Source organism: Parambassis ranga, chromosome 7, assembly GCF_900634625.1.
Source record: "Parambassis ranga chromosome 7, fParRan2.1, whole genome shotgun sequence".
Taxonomy (NCBI): domain Eukaryota; kingdom Metazoa; phylum Chordata; class Actinopteri; family Ambassidae; genus Parambassis; species Parambassis ranga.
The window spans coordinates 4,335,319-4,350,417 of NC_041028.1; the positions used below are offsets into that span (position 1 = coordinate 4,335,319).

At 42.3% G+C, this 15,099-nt stretch overlaps 1 protein-coding gene across 3 annotated transcripts; it reads right to left on the minus strand.

Moving 5' to 3' along the window:
• Nucleotides 1–106: 106 nt before the first annotated feature.
• On the minus strand, nucleotides 107–15,088 carry kdm5c (lysine demethylase 5C). 3 transcript variants are annotated; one of them, XM_028410376.1, is made up of 29 exons: nucleotides 14,721–15,088; nucleotides 13,206–13,353; nucleotides 12,159–12,236; nucleotides 11,939–12,061; nucleotides 11,695–11,865; nucleotides 11,455–11,589; nucleotides 9,637–9,693; nucleotides 7,739–7,862; nucleotides 7,358–7,629; nucleotides 7,110–7,268; nucleotides 6,592–6,711; nucleotides 6,326–6,484; nucleotides 5,975–6,156; nucleotides 5,707–5,869; nucleotides 5,504–5,623; nucleotides 5,234–5,428; nucleotides 4,938–5,119; nucleotides 4,714–4,838; nucleotides 4,483–4,630; nucleotides 4,318–4,408; nucleotides 3,823–4,205; nucleotides 3,569–3,707; nucleotides 3,313–3,492; nucleotides 3,075–3,194; nucleotides 2,243–2,986; nucleotides 2,106–2,148; nucleotides 1,814–2,013; nucleotides 1,208–1,381; nucleotides 107–1,127 (listed from the first exon to the last, which is right to left on the minus strand). In XM_028410376.1, the coding sequence occupies exons 2-29, from the start codon at nucleotides 13,347–13,349 to the stop codon at nucleotides 1,119–1,121; spliced, it is 4,740 nt and encodes a 1,579-aa protein (XP_028266177.1). In that variant the 5' UTR covers nucleotides 13,350–13,353; nucleotides 14,721–15,088; the 3' UTR covers nucleotides 107–1,118. The 3 variants fall into 3 exon arrangements, with proteins under 3 accessions (XP_028266177.1, XP_028266176.1, XP_028266178.1); XM_028410375.1 differs by having other exon boundaries at nucleotides 107–1,130; XM_028410377.1 differs by lacking the exon at nucleotides 9,637–9,693 and having other exon boundaries at nucleotides 107–1,130.
• Nucleotides 15,089–15,099: the final 11 nt, after the last annotated feature.

Genomic DNA, 15,099 nt, shown 5'->3' on the forward strand with positions numbered 1-15,099 from the left:
AGAAAAATTAATTAATGGTGAGAGGTTTATCGTTTAAGAACCTATCGCAAGGATGGACGACCGACAAACAGGATAACCCCCTACTCAGAAATAATGAGACCACATATCCTAAACAATTCTAAACCTTTATTTTTCTAACAAGAGTGAAAAGAAACAAAGGCAACATTAAAATGAAAAGTTTATAGACAAACTCACGACAACTGTGTGTCTGTAATAGCAATAATAATAATAATAATATAATAATCATTTGAACCCAGAAAACAAAATAAACTTGAGACAAAGTGAGTTACAGTGAAGTTACCTTAATTTGCAAAGAGAGAATAATGAGGGAGGAAGAAAAAGAGGTCAAATTGAGAGGAATAAAACATGGAGTCAAAAGGATATGACCTAAAAAAGCGTCAAGGGGTAAGAGAGGAGGAGAAGCTGAGAGAGGTACAGATATCCATTTTGGGAAAGTAGCACCAAAAACATTAATGCCTGTTTTTAACACTTCCCAAAATGTATTCAAAATGCATGTCCCCCTCCAAACACAAGATTTAATACAGCTAAAAAAATACAAGTGTAACCATGACACTGTTGTCTCAGCAGTCCTCTGCTGTACCTCAGCTTTCAGGACCATGCCCAAAACAACTGTCGAAATAAACCCATAGCTTATCCAACTTCAACAAGTGAGCTCAAGTGAAGTAAAACTGCATGGCCTGTCCTGAGAGACAGGGTTCTGCCGAACTAGCATTGAATACAGTTGGGATAACATATACTGACTGACCTCAGAGACTACTAAAGACGCTCCAATAAAGCCTCACATCGGTCCAACACAGTCCTATAATGTTCACAGGAAATGGGATCCAGGCCTGGTGGAGAGTCAGGTCTGGGCAAGACGGGGGAGTCAAAAAACAAAAGAAAAGATGAGTGAGAAGGTCACAGATGAGACAATGGAGTGTCAATAAGGAGTCATTGCTCTTTTAGTGTCTTAATGAAGAAGGAGAAAATAGGCGGGGTAAGGGTGGAGGGGATGTCCTGCATCTTTCTAGAACTTGACACTGTCTTCTGGCACGAGAAGCTCTGTCTCTTAATTCCCCCAAACAATCCGTTCACACAGAGCTCCAGCGCTGACTGCATCACAAAATCTGCTAGAAGAGTTAAATGATTAATTATAAATACTTGTCACTACATTACAAAGATTTTAATGATACAAAAGAGTTGTTACCTCAGGGCCGGTCTGGACAGATGGGTGAGGGGAGGGACAGGTTTTCTTTGACTCGGAGGCATCCAGTGATCGTTCTCCTGTCCCTTCTCCCCTGCCACCTCTGTGGCCTTTTCTCTTCCTTTTGGTGTCCTTGGCTCGTCCGCGGCCCATCTGCCTCTGCTCTTCAAGCTCAATCTGAAAAAGAGGACAAGACCATTACAACGGCTGCACCGGGAAGTGAGGTCTATCCAACTAGCATGTCATGAGCAACGGTGAGTAAAACAACACACACTACCCACTGGTGGGAGTGTGCTCATCTGTATGTACCCACAGGTGCCTGCGCCTGTGTTGGGTGTGCACGTGTCTGTGTATGTGCATCAGGCTGTTGTGCATGGACAGCAGTGGTGAATTGTGAACACACCATGTATAGACAGAAATGACATGCCGCCGTGCAAATAAGATAAACAACAAAAACCACAAAGGAAACCAATGGCTGAATATCTCATCTCTTGCAGTAGCCACGAGTTAGTGATATTTAATTAAGTAGTAGAATGAGCTTGTTGGAGATGAGAGGGTTTCCATTATACTCTCGAGTTAATGATGGAAAAAAATGTTGATTTTCCTGACCTGAATTAGTGTCTGCAGTGTTTCTCTCGGTGGAACTGACGCAGCTAGAAGGACTCTGTGGATGGTGTGTGTCTGGTCCAAGGACACCTCCAGCAGGTCTCCTTCCAGCTGCAGCTCCTCCAGTTGGAGCCTGGTGGCTGGGGAAACCTCCACCACCTGGCCTTTAAGCAAAGGCAGCAGTGGCTGCAGAGACCCCACACCTGGACAAAATCAGGCAGGTAGTCAGTGCTGGTGTCTGTGAGAAACTGTGTTTGAGACTAATGCAGTGAAGTCACTGAACATGCTGTCATACCTGTAACATTTGACTTCTTTCTGATGCCATTTTCACATCCAGCCTGCCAATCATGGATGCATGACATATTTTAAAATCTGAAGCAGTGATTCAATTACTTAACTTCAATATAAAGTGAGTACTTATAGTGTGTTTACCTCTGAGCCGTTGGTTTCCTTTGTGTTCTTTTTAGGTGAATTCTCCTCTGTTAGGTCAATGACTCCATCCTCTCCTTCTCCTCCCTCAGAATCTGACAATACAATAACTGAGCTCCCTTCTGTCTCCTTTTCCATGTCTTCGTCTTCTTCTGATTCATGATGGAGAGTCTCTTTCAGTTCCTGCAGGCTTTGAAGTGCATTCTGCAGCTCTGGTGTCTCCAGTGCCTCCTTGGCTCGGCCCTGCCAGTTTATCGCCCTCTCTGTGAGACACTGGAGGGCTTCTCCTTCAGGCAGGCGCACAGGCAACCTCTGCAGGGCTACAAGCAACGCCAGGATAGTCTCCAGACGAGGGCGCCGCGACCGTTGGCATCGAGGGCACAAGAAGCGTGAGTCCCAGTCCCACCAGCAAAGGGGGTTAATTGGTGGTCCAGAGGAGGGCAGCAGGGAGGGGAAAGGAACACAGCCACCATGAAACCAGTCCTTACACAAGTGGCAGCGGAGCTGAGGAGCACGGGACTGCCCAGCGCACACACACACTGTCTGAGAAGGAGTGGTGCAGGCGTGGTTACTGTTCTCTTTTACAGAGTTCTCAGAGTGGTCCGTCTCCCTGGTGCCATCCCACCTCCCATTCTGTTTGTCCTCTGTATTACTTGCAGTGTTAGGTCCAGATTTACACATGTTGACTTTCTGTAACCTCAACAGTGCCTCCTTCTCCTGGTGCTCCCCTTCTTTAAATGCCATGACCTAAAAAAGAAAGTGCACATCAAAACAAATACATGCACTGCTAAACATAAACTGTACAGATCACACAGGATTGAAAAACTATACGTACAATAGCTGCAGGGTCCCTCAAGTCCTGAGCAGATAGTCCCAGAGTGTTGGTATCAGAATCATCCTCCATTGGCTCCGACTCGTCTTGCCTCTCCCTCCTTTTTGCACATGGACATAATACCTGCAGGGAGAACAGGCACATCACCTGTGTGGAATCTGTACTCTCAAAAATATACAAATGTACCCTAATTTAATCTATAGGTCCATTAGAGCATCATTAACCATTTCCTCCTGATTACCTCTAGCAGAGTGTGCTGGCTGCTCTTCTTCAGGAAGGTCTTGGTGGCCTTGTCCCTCCAGGAGTGAGCACTAGCCACCTGCAGTTCTAGTTGCCTTAGTTCTTGCATGAAAACAGGCAAGTCCCTTCCAATAGCCACCAGACCCTCCAAATCATCCAGACATGGGTAATGCTCCCCATTCTAGAAAAGCATATTTTACATATTTATTAATAACTGCACCAACACTGTTAAATCTGGAAAAAAATTAATTTTTTACCTGTATTTCCTCTAAGTCTGTGACCCACGCCCGAGCTCGGGTGAGACAACCCTGCAGAGCCAGAATGTTGGGTAGTGTAACTGGAATAAGCTGGGCCTCATTTACAATTGCCTCCAGGGTGGAGAGAGGATGCTTTTGCCTAGAAGAGGGAAAGCAAAGAAGCACTGAAATCTTTAGAACAGGATAAACTAGCTGTGAAATGTGAGCGTCCATGGCAGGTGCAGTAAATTTTATTGTTTGACATCATATTTTACCTTTCTTCTAGGCAAATCTGTGCTTTCTCCTCCCATCGTTCTGCTATTGTGAGCAGCTCCTGAAGCTCCGCCATGGCCGTCTCCACAGACACACTCTGGGGCACATTGCAGCCTGCCTCCATCAGGTTCCTTAACACCTCCAACGTCACTTCCTGCCTCTCCCCTTCCTCTGTGCCGAGAGTGCGCCTCACCTCTGCCAGCCAGCGGCCCTGTTCCTTTAGGCCATGGAGAAAACTGCACTCGGGCACCACAACAGGGAGCTTGGCACCTGCCTCCAACAGAGTCTGCAGGTGCTCAGGTGGTGGAGAGTCCTTCCTCCAGTCCTTCTCATTGAGCAATACTTGTGCCTCACTCTGGTAATCCTCCACCGTCCGCAAAACAGCCTGGAGAAACAGAATGTACAGAGGTCAATAAAAACAGTGACAACAAACATATATATTGACATGTTTGATGTGTTTTTGAGCTGTATTCGGCAAATTAACATGTAGTTCTCACCTGCACGTCCTCCACCTGGTTTATTACACAGGGGAGATTGTGCATCGTCTCCACCAAGGATTTGAGCTCTGCCAACGTCATCTTGCTTTCACTGACACAACAGCAATATGTGAGTGCATATAATTGATCGGTTGGTGTAGAGGATAAGTTTGTGTTCTATCTCACCTGGTTGAGGAGTTATTCAGGAGGTCAGTACTTGTCTGTTGGCAGCGTTCAATGTCTTTAAGAACAGTGTTGAGTTTTCGGAGCAGTTCATTGTCTGGAAACTTCTTTTCTGCTGCTTCATTCTTTAGCATCTCTAGGTCATTAATTTCTGCATTCACAAATGATTTTATTATAGGGTGTTCATTAAAATTCACAACAAGAGTTTATGGAAGCTTTGATTGCTGTTCCCACCTATCTTGTTTCCTTCTTCCTGCTCCAGTGCTTCTTTCACTCTATTGGCCCAGGAATCAAAGGACTCAGACCGAACTTTTAATCGATGTAACATGGCTAACAACTCATCCAGGGTGTATCTGTACCTGGAGTGCAAAGAGACAATAAGTTGTCGATGTTGTTTACATAATTAAGGGTAAACTATTCCAGACGTCCACACGTCCACACAGACATTAGGTGGGTACCTGAGGTAGAGTTTTTCAGTGGGGCAGTTGCACAGATCCTGAGTGTGATAGAGACACACCAGATGCTCGGGACAGTTGGAGCAGGCCAGAGCAGAAAGGAAGCACGTGGTCTTACATTTATCACACTGTCTCTCATCATCAGGCAGCAGCTCAAATGCTTCCCGCTCGGCTTCTGTGATGCCCTGCAAATGCAAGTAAAGTGACACAATCTGAGTTTTCCCATATTCTTATGAGAACAATCTTATGCAAAAAAAAAAATTTCACCACAGAATACGTAAAGCCTATTTCTGCCTCACCCTCTCCATCAGAGCTTTCCGCAGCTTCCTCTCCTCCTGAACTATAATGAACATTTCCCGATGCGTAGCAGCAGCCAGATTAAGGTCCAGTTTCTCTGGGCTGGCTGCCATTTTACAGGTGAGCTCCTCGTGAGAGAATACACAATACCTCCTCAGGCGACGGTAGTGCTCAATACAGGAACGACCAGCAGGCAGCTAAATAGGGGAGAGTGTTTTTAACTATGTGGTTATGAAAACAATGTGTACTGACAACTAACAACTCAGACGTACCCAGTCTGCAGTGCAGAAGTTGACAGCTTCAGCAAAGTTGTATCCCTGATTGAAGCCACTGTGGTACGCTCTGGGGAAGGTGATGACGAACTCACCTGCACACTGGTTGGTGCGCACAACCTACCAAACACAAACACAACAGTCAAAAAAACACTTTAACAAACCATTTCTATAATTTGACTGTTAGCTGACATCATACTTACCGGTACACCATGAGCCATGAGGATATTCGGGTTCATGATGGTGACCAACTGATGCAGGAGGTCAGGCTGGAACTCAAACAGCTCTGGCGTCAGCTTTTTCATGACCTCCTCAAGTCGCTCCGCTGCCACCGAGGGTACCCCGTACCAGGTCTTGGGTTCACCCCTGTTAACGATGGAAACAAGGCACGTTAGGGTGCAACACCTTCACATGACATTATCCCACACTCATTAAAAGCTGCACTCATTACACTCTACTAGCTTGCTATACCAGTGCAGGTAATTGATGGAGTAGCTCCAGTGATCCTCAATGTGCCAGCAGAAGGCTGAGAACACCATTCCCACGTAAAGCCACGGCACCTTCATCCCAGATATGTCACCGTTAATATGGCACAGGAGTGACTGCTCCAGCAGAGGCATCACATTCAGGTTCCAGCCAGAGCGGGCATATCCCTGAACAACAAAGAACACAGAGTGTGCTGAAAACAAACATTGTTTACTGGTACACTCAGATTTACACTTTTCTTCAACTCTTTTCTTCAGCAGTTTACAACATTTTAAACATGTAATCTATAAGGATACTGTAACATTCACTCAACAGTAGTTAAGTAAGTGTATGCACCTCCTCTTCCTTTGTGAGGTTCTTCTTGCCATTGACCATTGGGAAGCCACTGCCAAACTCTTTGGAGTGTATGTCTGCTCCGTATTCAACAGTCACATCCTCCTCAATACTACTGACTAACCTCCAGAATTCTCTCTCTACCAGCTCGGTGGGAACCATCTACAGAGACAACATAAAAAACAGATTAGCGACCACCCATTTTCCCTCAATAAAAGGAGAGTCCTGCTTCAGAATGAATAGGTGATGTCTTGCATGGGTGCACTCACATGGACAGGCATGTTGAAGTAATCTGCTTTGAAGGCATCCGCCATTTCCCCAAAACTCTGCAGAGTGTACTCCCGTGTAGCCTGTTCAAAGCCAAATGCTTCTGCAGGTTTCTTGCACTCCTAATAATAAAAGGTAACACTTTTAGGTTACAGGGAAACACTGCTCATTTTAAACCACATATGCGTCATTAGAATGTTAAAAGAATGACTGAATTTCTGTCCCTCCCTGCAGCCTGTGTGATGCAAAAACTTTTAACTAACGTATCGGTACTTGAGGATTTTTATTAGTTTAATGTCAGAATCAGACTTTTGTCTTCTTGAATGAGCAGAGGACAGTGGGACAAAAATTGGCTGCTATAGCAAAGAAGGGACAGTAAGTGAGAATAGCATAACAGTGTTTTCTCATCATGTAGAGCCTAATTCAAATAAACATTCACCTGTGTGGTCTGTAGAGAGCCAAGTTTTATTATCCACAGTCCACTTTGAAGTAGTACTTCAAGACAGGACGAAACACTTACCTCTGCAACACACTTTGGGCATCGCCAATTGCCTTTGGGAGGATCAGTGAGTGGAGGTAGCAGACAGTAAGTGTGATAGTTGTCATCACAGCCATCACACAGCATAAGTTTTTCATCGTCATCTCCCCGACCACACATTCGACACACAAAAGAATCCACCTTTGAACCCACCACATGAGAAATGTTATAGGGGATCGAAAGGCAGACAAACAACTTTTTACCAACAGCCAACAAATCACTGTACTTACACATTGTGGGTTTTTGAGGTTGCGTCTCAGCCTCATGGTCATTTTAGTGCAGGGTCCATCTGTGTCATCTTCCTCCTCATCTTTCACTTTCCCATTATGCTCCTCTGATTCTTTCTTCACTCCTGTCTTAACTACTACACTAAGAGGAGGCTTGGATGCGCCTCCATCATTCTCGCGCCTCTCTCCAGGTTCCAGTGTCTCAGATTTGATCAAGGTGTCAGCAGAGGCAGGAGGCACTTCCTCTTTGATGGTAACCGTTTGAGGCAGCTCATCTAAAAGAGGCGCATGATATATTAACAGTCAGGTGGTTGAAACTTTAATTTTACTTTCTCAAGCTGTTCCAAAGAATGTGGTTAATTAGGTTGTGTTAATGACACTTACCCTTCTTCCTGAGGCCTTTGTCTCTTGCCACCAATCCAAGTCCCATCATCTTAGGTCCTGCACCATAGATCTGTAGCTTCTTTAGCTCTGGGTTCTTCTCTATGTCTTCCTCTGTAGGTTCAGGCTACAAGTAGGAAGAAAATGTTTATCACAATAGTGTAAAAACAGGCAACAGCTCCTGTCCAAAGCACACAGAGCAAAGCAAAGGTCTAGGCCAAGTGCAGAAAAATGTGTTGAAACCACAAAAGCAGAGCAATGCATCACAACGAGGGGGTTAGGTCAGAAAGTAAGAAAAACCTGCATCACAGTGAAAGGTTAAGACCCACCACCAGAGAACACAATCACCAGCAGGTGCAGCCATACAGTTAGAAGGATCATTTGTTCCAAATAGTTGATATTCTTTTTTAGTAAAGATTAAGAAGAACATGTTTGAACAAATGCTTAGTTTTTATCATAGTAAACTTCCTCTATAAACAACAGGAAAATCAGCATAAAGATTAATCACAATTATGCTGACATTGATATTCTGTGCTGTTCCCATAGGGGTGCTGAAAAGGCTGAGAAATGCAGATAACACTCCTAATATCTGATTACATATTATATGCTCTTTTTGGCCAATTTAAGAGAAAGAAAGACTTCTTTTTTTAACCATCCAATTAAAATGGTTGCACACTGGCAGTACAGGACTAATATTTTTCCCCCTTTTGCACTCAGGTGTCCATCAAACCAACAGTCAATATGCAGTCAAGCAAAAACCTGTATTCTCACAAGAAAAATAAAACCAAGGTATGCATATCATGACATAACTGTTTGTGTAACAGCACACAATTTGGACATATATAATGCCTTTCAGGGGTTTCTTCCAAGGAAAGAGGGAAGGAAGCTCTTTTTGTTTTCCACCTGCACACAACTGCAGAACCTGTGACTCTGGCTACCCATACATTCACTGTCCTATATTCTCTGGTATAAATCAAGCACATTTTTCCTGCTATCCATACAATAAGGAGTGAAAGCATCAAAACAGATGAGAAAAAGCTTGATGGAAGTAAGGCAATCACACAATGGTCTTGCCTTGAACATGAATACAGGGTTATTGTGTTTTTAATGCGTGATTGCTTTGATATTAAAAATTATATTTTTACCCTGTCATCAACACTGGCACTATGAGTAAAATCCAGTTATACTGTTTTTTATGTGTGAGTGCATTAGAAGGGGACATATGTTTTACAACATTGTTACTGTATCAAGTGGAGAGCGAGGCATAACAGTAAAAGCACACAGACAGCCCAGCAACGAAGAAACATGACCCAACCACAGAGAAAGGAGCATGAGTGAAAGAGAGAAGGCTAGAGAGCACATCAGACCAACAGTTACACTGCGAAAGTGTCAAGTGTGGTTAAACAATTACCTTTAATTGCCTACAATGACCTATGTCATTGAGGTCAGTGGGGAACATTAATTCTCAACAACACTAACATTCACAACCCAACCTCCTTTTCCTTGGCTGTAACATAATGCCTTAAAACCACGCTGACAGGACAGTATTATGTTTGTTCAACATGGGATTACATATTGAGAAGAGCAAGGCCACTATGTTTACCGTCAGATCTAGAGTTAATAGACGATTTGGTTTTAACTAATCACTTCATTTATTAAATCATGCTCAAGAAGGCTTTTCTAACGGCAACGTGTCTGCAACAGTCCTATGAAGAGATGGCGCCCTTACACTGCAAACTGCAAGGGGTATGACTGCATGTTAATGAAAATGTTAAGTGGTTAATTAAATCAAAAGAAAGAGAAACATCTAAACAACTTGAAAGGGAAAATAGTAGTCTAGAAAAAGAGGCAGGTGGGGGGAGGGGGGCGGAAAGTGAGCTCATAAGCTCAAGAGGCAGTACCGCAGAGATGAGTTGAGAGCCAGTGGTGAGAGGATGGGGGGCCAGATCCTCTGGACCCTGCAAGGGGAGACAATAACAGCAACAATAAACTAAGATAAGAGGGGGGAAAGGGGGAAATGAGAAGAGGGGAAAGAGAGCCTAGAAAAAAGGCCAGTGGTTGTAGGAAAATTTCACTGGGGAACATTATGAGACAATGATCACACGTCAAAATCTAGTTTCTGTGAACTAGCATACTTAATTATTCCAATAAAACAAATGAAAAAACTTGGCTGCATCATTCACTTTTGTTTAGTTTACAGTGTGATAGAAGATCCTGTTTGATGCATTTGTAGCCGTTTGAGATAACCACATTTCTCAGTTATCTCATCCTTGACCTCACAAGTAGCTGCCAACCATTAACAAGTGATTTTATGGTGCAGCTTTAGAAGCAAACAGAAGTTTGGTTTGGGAAGGTGTTGCATAATGGGAACTTCATTTTCTTCTGATAAATCTGTTTTTGAAGCGTGATTATTGGCAATCAAAATTACAAAAACAAGATTCAAAAGGCCTTTAAACCCAGATCTGTGGTTATGTGTCAAATCTCCAAAGAGCCTACACATTTTCACCAAACTGCAAAGATAAAGCATCTCATCTGGGATTTGCATATAAAGTTTCTGTTATTATTAAATAACAGATCATTACAATGTAATGCTATGGACATGGTTCAACAGTCAACTCCATAAAGAAATGTGTTAAATTAAAACTAAGACTAATTAGGTCTATACTTTGTGTAATAAGTAGGAAGATGCAGTGATCTGATAATTATAGCAAATTCAGACCTGCTCCACAGTTAAATTTGCTATAATGACTTATTTACAGGACATTGTCTTATCATATTTTACATATATCCCTGGGCAGGCATTGTGTCACACTGGGACATCTTCACAGACTGGTTTGTAAAGATGTGATTTGTTCCCATATATATTTGTTTGAATATGCAAACAATAGGTGTAATCCAGCAGAATGAAGAAAAAAAAATCCACAGGCAAGCATTAGTCTGCATGGGATAACAGAATATAGGCTGGTCAATAAGTTATGAGAGGTACTGGTTAAATAAATGCAGGGGGAAAAAGGTTTTGTAACAATGTATGGTCTATAAAATAAACACAAAATGTGGGTCTCCTTAGGTAATGGAAGAAAGGGAGAAAATAAAGACAACAAATCAATGAAGCAGAGATAACAGCAGAGCTAAGCACAGCAGTACAAGATGGAGAATAAGCAAGCTGGGATGCGCTCTGCATGCACTGACACATCTTCCACAAGGGCACATTGATAAGCAGAAGCAGAGCAGTCAATAACATGACAGCATGGCCAAGACTTGCATCAAACTCTTTGTTGTGCAGACTGATCCCTCAACTTTTTGTTGGCCTGGAAGCACTCATTATTTACCTTATAGAGCTCATAATGAAGCATTAGATATTTTTCCCATTACAACATGAAGACAAACTGTAGTTTGCACATTAATTGATGGATGTTAAACTTATGCTAGTATAAAAGTTTGTGACATTATGACTGAATTGATATGCAGACAACACTACTTCTGACCACAAATTCCTTCTTTCCTTTTTATAGATGCATGAGATTGTTTTGATGCTGCTTTATAAACATTATGTTGTATTTTTTGATGAATAATGTTCTAAGACTGATTACGAGATTTGTATTTGTAAGTATTAAAAGACACGACATTCCAGTGACCAGAGTACAGTTTATACTGGGTTACTAGTCATGTAGGTATGCAAATTTAGGGATTGACAAGTAAGGACAGGCACTCTCACTCACATCGGGCTGGCAGCGGTTTGCTCTGCGTCCGTAACTGCTCATTTTGGACGGCTGTACGGACTGACGCAGGGGAATGGAGTGAGGCTTGTACTCTTTATCCACATCTTCACCATCATAGTGCTTTGGCTTACAGTGCTAGAAAAGACATAAAGAAATTGATATGAAAACACATACCACAACCACTGAAAGTCATTTTAAATCAACAGGAAAAAAAAGAGACAAGACTATGCAAAGTAATACCGGCAGGCTGGCACCAGACTGGAACATTTCAAAGGGGTAGACAATCCTCTCATAGTGCGAGCGCAGGAGAGAACCAATGTTCTTGCCTGCAGGGTAGCCAAGCCTCTGGGCCACACGAGCCCAGCGCCGCTCCTTACAGACCATCTCAAAACCTCCTTCATCTGTCACAATCTGGAACAGACATATGTTTTTAGCAAAAGCGAATTTCTAAATGCATTTTGCAAGTTAAAGCCATTGTACTTACTTTTGACAGGCTGAAAAGATCAAGGATGCGCCTTTCAATGTGGGGGATTTTTAAGGACGATCCCTGAATCTCCCAAAATCTTGCAATGCGGTCCAAATAATTAAGCTTCACTCTGGTCTCCGCCTAAAATGAGATGCATTAGGGATCATTAGTACAACATGATCTAACAACAACTTAATTACCTGACATGAGCGCTAAGGGGGAAAAAAAAAACCCTCACCTCCAACTCATTAAGTCTTTGGATACGGGGTGTAAAGCGGAAGGTATCCAACTCCACTGAAAACGGAGGCTGCCAGTCCTGTTTGAGACAGAGGCATGTAAATTAATTAGTGCTAAACAACAACCTTTGTAGTATCTTCTTGAAAGCAAACACCAGCTCCACATAAGCAAATGAAGTTAATGCTTTTGACGTTCAAAAGGCATGCCTCCACCTCAATATAAACTGAAAAACAGGTAAGTCTCACATCATCTTGATATAAGAAAAAGTTTATTAGTAGTGTGAAACCTTATGTCACTGCCCGTTTTTACAAAGGCTCCCAGGTCAATAGTTATCAATGTGTCTAATGTATAAGAATCAAATTGTATTTTTAAATTGTATTTAAACAAAAACAGTAACGGAACTAAATAGGAATGTAATAAGGGCCGTCCTCTCCTCTCAACATTTAGTTGATAAATTACAAATGTATCCAATTGCAGGAGTAGTCTACATTGATTAGTGGCTGGAAAGATAGACACTCCTGTAGCAGACATATTAATGTGCTTTTATCCAACACTGCAGAATAAAGATATGTTTATACATGAGATGGAGTGAGCCACAGCAGATGCCTCCCTCTCTGTTTGAAGACCAACCACCAACAGGTGTTTGGAATAAGTAGTTTATAGGAAAAACAAAAAAATAAACATCAGAAACCCAAATGACATGCAGGCTATGACTGCCACAGTCTATGAAATTATTCAGCACTATTTATACACAAACACTGTGGGCGGAGAAGTTGCATACTACAAAATACACATGTAATACTTATGTAAGGTAATATTTTTGGTCCAGTGTGTAAATATTTTAGCTTAATCATTTTTTTGGCTTTGCAAGTGAACAAATATCAGTGATTTGATCCTATGTCATGTACAAGCACCGAATTATTCATGTTTAAAGCAAGTCTACAACCCTGTGGTTATATATTCAGAAGCCTCCTACCTAAACTGTTACAAAATAAGTGAGAGTAAGGACCATTAAGAGAGAATGACATTACTACAACAAGAAATTTACCGGTGGAGGTCGAATTTTACAAATCCCAGACTTCTCCGCAATTGGACGTATCTTGGCGATGTAGCCCAGGGGATCCTCAAACTCCTCCCATGATGGCTCGAACACTGGACACTCCGGAGGAGGCACAAACTCTTCCCCTTCCATTGCCCTAACAACAGGAGAGATGAACAATACAAACATTGTAATGAAGCAGGGAAACAACAGCAATACAGCAAGACAGAAAACACAATCTATACCAATCTTTGTTTTGATTTGTAGAAAACCTTACAAACATTTGAAAAAAACAGCCTAAAGCTAAGGTAAAATTAGCTGCAGCCCAGAAAGCCTTAAACATATCACTCATGTACAAAATTGTAAGAAACTCATAACATTACACTTCCTGGTTCTATCAGCTGTACATGTATAACTGAGGACCAGTATGGAATATGTGAATCATAGTATTTTATTTACAGAAGAGTTTACAGAAAAGTCAACAATAAGACAGCCATGGGGAGGATTTTTGTCTGGAAGTGGTCCTTCTTAAAACCCCTCCCCCAACATCCTTCACAACAAAACAAACGGTATACTCTGAAAATCCAGGCCTAGCGTGAGACAGGGCAAAAGTTTTGAGTCATACTTAGTAATTGTAGTAAACCACAATTCTAAGGTACACAGGTACACAAACAAATATATTCATTTCTAAACAAACATGAGCAACAATAACTATATCCAAATATTGTATAAGAATCACAGATGGATTTTGACCTAGGTACTATTTATATGAAGTATTTGAATAACAAACAACTGGATGTTTGCACTTCGGTGTGATGTTCCTAATAATCTGATTCTTCACGGGCCTTCAGACAAACAATGGCGTGGAGGCCATGAACCCTGAGGTATAGAAGGCCATACAGGCATCACAACTCACCCTTTGGAATCATAACTCACAAGCAGACGAATAAGAACGCTTTAGCGAGACAAATGTCAACAAACATAAACAATCAAGACGGCACTGGACTACATCTCAAAAATACAAATAAGTGATAGGGGACAACTGTTAGCTACTGGCTACTGAACTTGACAAAACTGGCGATAAACTAGCCTTACCTTCAGCGACAGGCGTAAGAAGAGAAGTAAGGGGAAAAGAAAATGCCTCCAATTCGATAGTTTATGGTGAGTTAGCTAAGTGCCATTCATTTTGTCTTCCTGTTGCAACCATGGATTGTATTTGGGTCTATTGTCCAGCTATGTGAGCCGATAAGGCTGCTTACAGCTAGCGTTAGCATCAAGGCCTCTACCTTTTCGCCTCCCACGGTTTTAGATAACTAGCATCCGTATGCTAGCATTAACAGGGTGGCTGTGTGAACTAAGTCAACAATACAACCGCAGACCAGCTAATCAACATAACGCTATTCAAGTCGACGCTAGCAACTAGCTAGTTATCGATGATCGTATCCATATACATATGCAATCAGAATTGCAGTGATATGTTGACCCCGTTACACTAAAATGTCTTGTTGCATTCCCGTGACTGACCCGCAGACACCTCGATGTCCCGGGGTATGATAGGGATTGTGGCCGCTCTCCTTCCTCTGTTGTTGTGATGCCTGCTGGTGGTTGTTAGCTAACGTTGGCCAGCTGTGCTCGGTCCAGTTGGCTTAGCTAGCTACCGCTGCTAGCAAAGTTGACCGTTTCCAGCTTCAGTACTCCATATACTCCGTTCTGTCAAACACACTGGTTCAAAATATGGATGACTGGAGTTCGTTTTATACTAAACGAGAGTCTCAACTTTATCAATTATGTCGTTATCAATCATTTTCCGATCAACATCATCACTCTCTTCTGGCCATCCTATCTTTCTTGACGAGACGCCATCTTAGTTTTTTTTCTCACGACCGAAGTACAACCTCAAATC